Here is a 3,673-nt window from a genome sequence, read left to right on the forward strand (position 1 = left end):
TCTTGTCGTAGAAATGCTGAAAGTTGTTGCAGGTGATCACAACATCCAATTGCTACCCATTTCTTTTTTGTCATTCAAATGTTCAAATTAATCAATGTTTGGTAGTTATTACTTATGATGATTAGGTGACACATAAAGTAAACGTCATAATTTGGTCCACAAATTCCACCCCCTTAAGTGGCGTTAATTTTGGCAGCAAAAGTACTTGAATGTTCAAAAGTAGTTTGTATACTCCCCACTAAAGAAATGAATCCTATTTGGAGTTTGAACAAGCTGAAAACATTCAAAAGAGGGAGAAGAAATTAGGAAGAGTCATGTGTAAACTACAGTAAGCATACCAGTTTATACTATTGAACTCTTTTTCAATCTATATACATCAAATGATGTACATGATTCACAAGATTAAAACTCAAGCCAAAATTTGACATTTATTAATTGAGGAGTTTAGTCATTTTAAATTACTGATTTTTAAAATAAATGATTTATATATATTAAATAAATTTGTTAAGTTAAATGCATAGTTTGAATCAAAGTTATAAAGTTTGATGAACCCATAATCTGTTTTCTGACTCCACAAGATGTAGTGAAACTATTGAACAACTAGATTTATTTATGTGATTTTTCTAAATCTATAAAGTGCTTGATCGTGCCAATTCTTTCAAAATTGAAGAAGTATAATTACTTTACACCTTTTTGAATGTGGCAATTAGTCCTAGCCAAATTTTGCAATCTACAGTATTAGTACTACCTGAATTAAAGGAACATCGTCATGAAAAATTTCAACTAGAGAAATTATGAGACCACGTTACAAATGGTTCTAAATTTGGACACAAATGTCATTTCACCTCCAATAAATTGCCTATATATATTGGTACATTTGGTTGATAATCAAATACTATAGTAGATAAACCATGAAAACTTCATGTTCTCTTTGCATCCTCTTCGCCTCCGTTCTCCTCCACCTCTGCCTTGTCCCCGCCCCCGCCACCGCCCTCCTTGACCCTACCACGGTGTCATCTTCTGACATCGTCCTCGATGACACGGACTATATACGCTCGAGTTGTAAGACCACTTTGTATCCGGATACCTGCTACCACTCACTAAATCACTTCGCAACCGCGGTACAACAAGACCCCGGTCGCCTAGCTCGCGTAGCTATTGGAGTAAGCCTAGCCAAAGCTAAGCGCATGTCAGCTTTCGTTTCCAACCTATCACGCGAAGCTGACTATGGAGCACAGCCACGAGCTGTGGCTGCGCTGCACGACTGCTTCTCCGTCTTTGGAGACGCAGTCGACCAAATACGCGACTCACTGAGTCAAATGCGTAGGCTTGGGGGTTCGAGTGAGTCGTTGAGGTTTCAAATGAGTAATGTCCAGACATGGATGAGTGCAGCGTTGAGCAATGAAGACACTTGCACTGATGGATTCGAGGATGTGAGTGATGATGAACCTTTGAAATCGGAAGTTTGTGATCGTGCAGGGAAGGTCAAGGAGGTCACCAGTAATGCTTTGGCTTTTATAAACAGTTTTGCCAATAACATATGAATGCTTTGGCTTGAGTCTGATATATAGACTCCTACTGACCATGTTAATTGTTGACAAGTTTTGGATGCATCCATCATATATCTGTTTATCTATGCTAGTGTCTCCGTTTTAGTTTGTTTGTCTGATTTTGATTTGATACAGAGTTTTAAGAAAGCAAATTGTATTGATATATTTTGGTAGGAACAAGTTCTTTGTTGTAGCAACTTCTTCTTTGGACTATTTATGTAGAACTGGGAACATTATCAGGAATCTGCCTCTGGGTGTTGTCGAACTCCAAAGGTTGGTTTATTGATGTGTTGTATATCTAGGAGTAAGTCGTCTTCTAGTTCTCCAATCCAAAGACTTAAATTTTGTTAGTTCTATTCATAGTAAGATAATCACTTCCCGGGCTAAATTGACAATCCAACAATATTATCCGTGGTTGATAACCAACCAGAAAGGCAACTGAGTTTTAACCATAGTTAGTAGGTTATATTAATTAAATTAATATCAATCCTTAGATCTCTAAGAGGCCAGGTGCAGTAAAATTAGTTATGTACTGGACAAACTTGATGGATGCAGTACTGGAGATATGGGTGTCAAGTGGGCCGGCTCGATCCAGCCCTCGTAACTAACCCGGCCCGGTAAGTCCTAGGATTTTAAGGTTTTGGGTCCCGGGCTGGTTATTTTTTAAAATGGACCCAGCTAATCCGGCCCGGACCAAGCCTGATCCAGGCCCGTCGGTTAACCGGAACGGCCTAGATACCTTTTTTTTTTTAAAAAAAAAAAAGTTAGGATTTTGGGCCAAACTAGCCGTTGGTCCAACGGATATATAGCTGTTTTTGGGTTCAAGTAGTAGATATACCCGTGTGCCTTCGCCTCCGATACCGCTTGGTACACCTTTTGAGGAAGAAATAGGCATAGGTGCTCACGATATGGATTATGTAGAAGCTCAGAAAAATTACGGTATAGAAGAAGAAAATGAAGTAGATGCGGTTAATTTAGACGAAAATAATGAAAATATTGCTGAGACACCAGCAGTAGGAGATGCTAACGTTAGATCTGAATCGGTTAATCTCCCTCCCCATCCTCCCAGTGCCCCAAGACCTCGTAAAAGAACTAGTGTTGCGTGGCAATTTTTTGAACGTATATCAGATATTGAGGTGCAATGCAATATTTGTCAACAAATGTATAAGCATAGAAGTGGAGGCAAGTAAGGGGGTACGAGTACGTTAATGAGACATATAGCTTAAGATCACAAAAGAGAGTTAAATATTGCACAAGGTGGTAGAAATGTTGGTGGGCCAATGCAAACTAGAATGGATCAAGCAACCGGCCACGTAGCGAAGAAGTATAATAAATTGAGGGACCGGGAAGAAATAGCTAAAATGGTAGTTGTGGGTTGTTTGCCTTTTAATTTTCCTTCTTCTGATGCCTTTATTCGTTATATACAAGCAATTTATAATCCTATGTTTAACGGTATTCCTAGAACTACTTGTCGGTCTGATATTTTTAGACTTCATTCACAATATTGTTTTTATTTATCAACATTGTTAAAAAATATTCAACGTAGATTGTCCCTAACTTTTGATCTTGGTCGTGCTGTAAATAAAAATGATTATTTAACCGTTACTTGTCATTGGATGGATAGTAATTTCGTGATGCAAAAACGTATTCTTGATTTTTTATATGATGAAGATCGTAAAACATACTGGACAATTTATTGTTGATTCTATTGTCAAAACTGCCGGATATTATGGTATCGAAAATAAAATTTTATGTATTGCTTTTGATAATGCTTCTAACAACAAGACTGCTATAAAAAAAATTAAAATCTACGCTATCACCGTCCTTGCCTGAAATTTTTCATATTAAGTGTGCATGTCATATATATAATTTAATTGTAAAAGATGGTCTTGAGTTTTTTGAGTTTTATATTGAAAAAATTCGTCTTGCCTTTAGTTTTATTCAAGGAAATAATCATAGATCGAGAATTAGAGAATTTAAAGTTAAATGTCAAGAAAATGGACTTACACCGATTTTGATGCCTGAGGAAATTGATACTAGATGGAATTCTACGTATGAATTTTTAAAAACTTGTTATAAATATAGAATTCCTATTACACTAACTTTTAACCAACATTGCGGTT

General features: G+C 36.9%; 1 protein-coding gene across 1 annotated transcript; it reads left to right on the forward strand.

Annotated features, from left to right (window-relative positions):
- The first annotated feature begins 713 nt into the window (after positions 1-713).
- On the forward strand, positions 714-1,747 carry LOC107844842 (pectinesterase inhibitor 7). The gene has a single exon (XM_016689187.2). It carries the CDS (start codon positions 912-914, stop codon positions 1,542-1,544), a length of 633 nt encoding a protein of 210 aa, XP_016544673.2. The 5' UTR covers positions 714-911; the 3' UTR covers positions 1,545-1,747.
- The last annotated feature ends 1,926 nt before the right edge of the window (positions 1,748-3,673 follow it).

Source organism: Capsicum annuum, chromosome 10 (genome assembly GCF_002878395.1).
Source record: "Capsicum annuum cultivar UCD-10X-F1 chromosome 10, UCD10Xv1.1, whole genome shotgun sequence".
Lineage (NCBI taxonomy): Eukaryota > Viridiplantae > Streptophyta > Magnoliopsida > Solanales > Solanaceae > Capsicum > Capsicum annuum.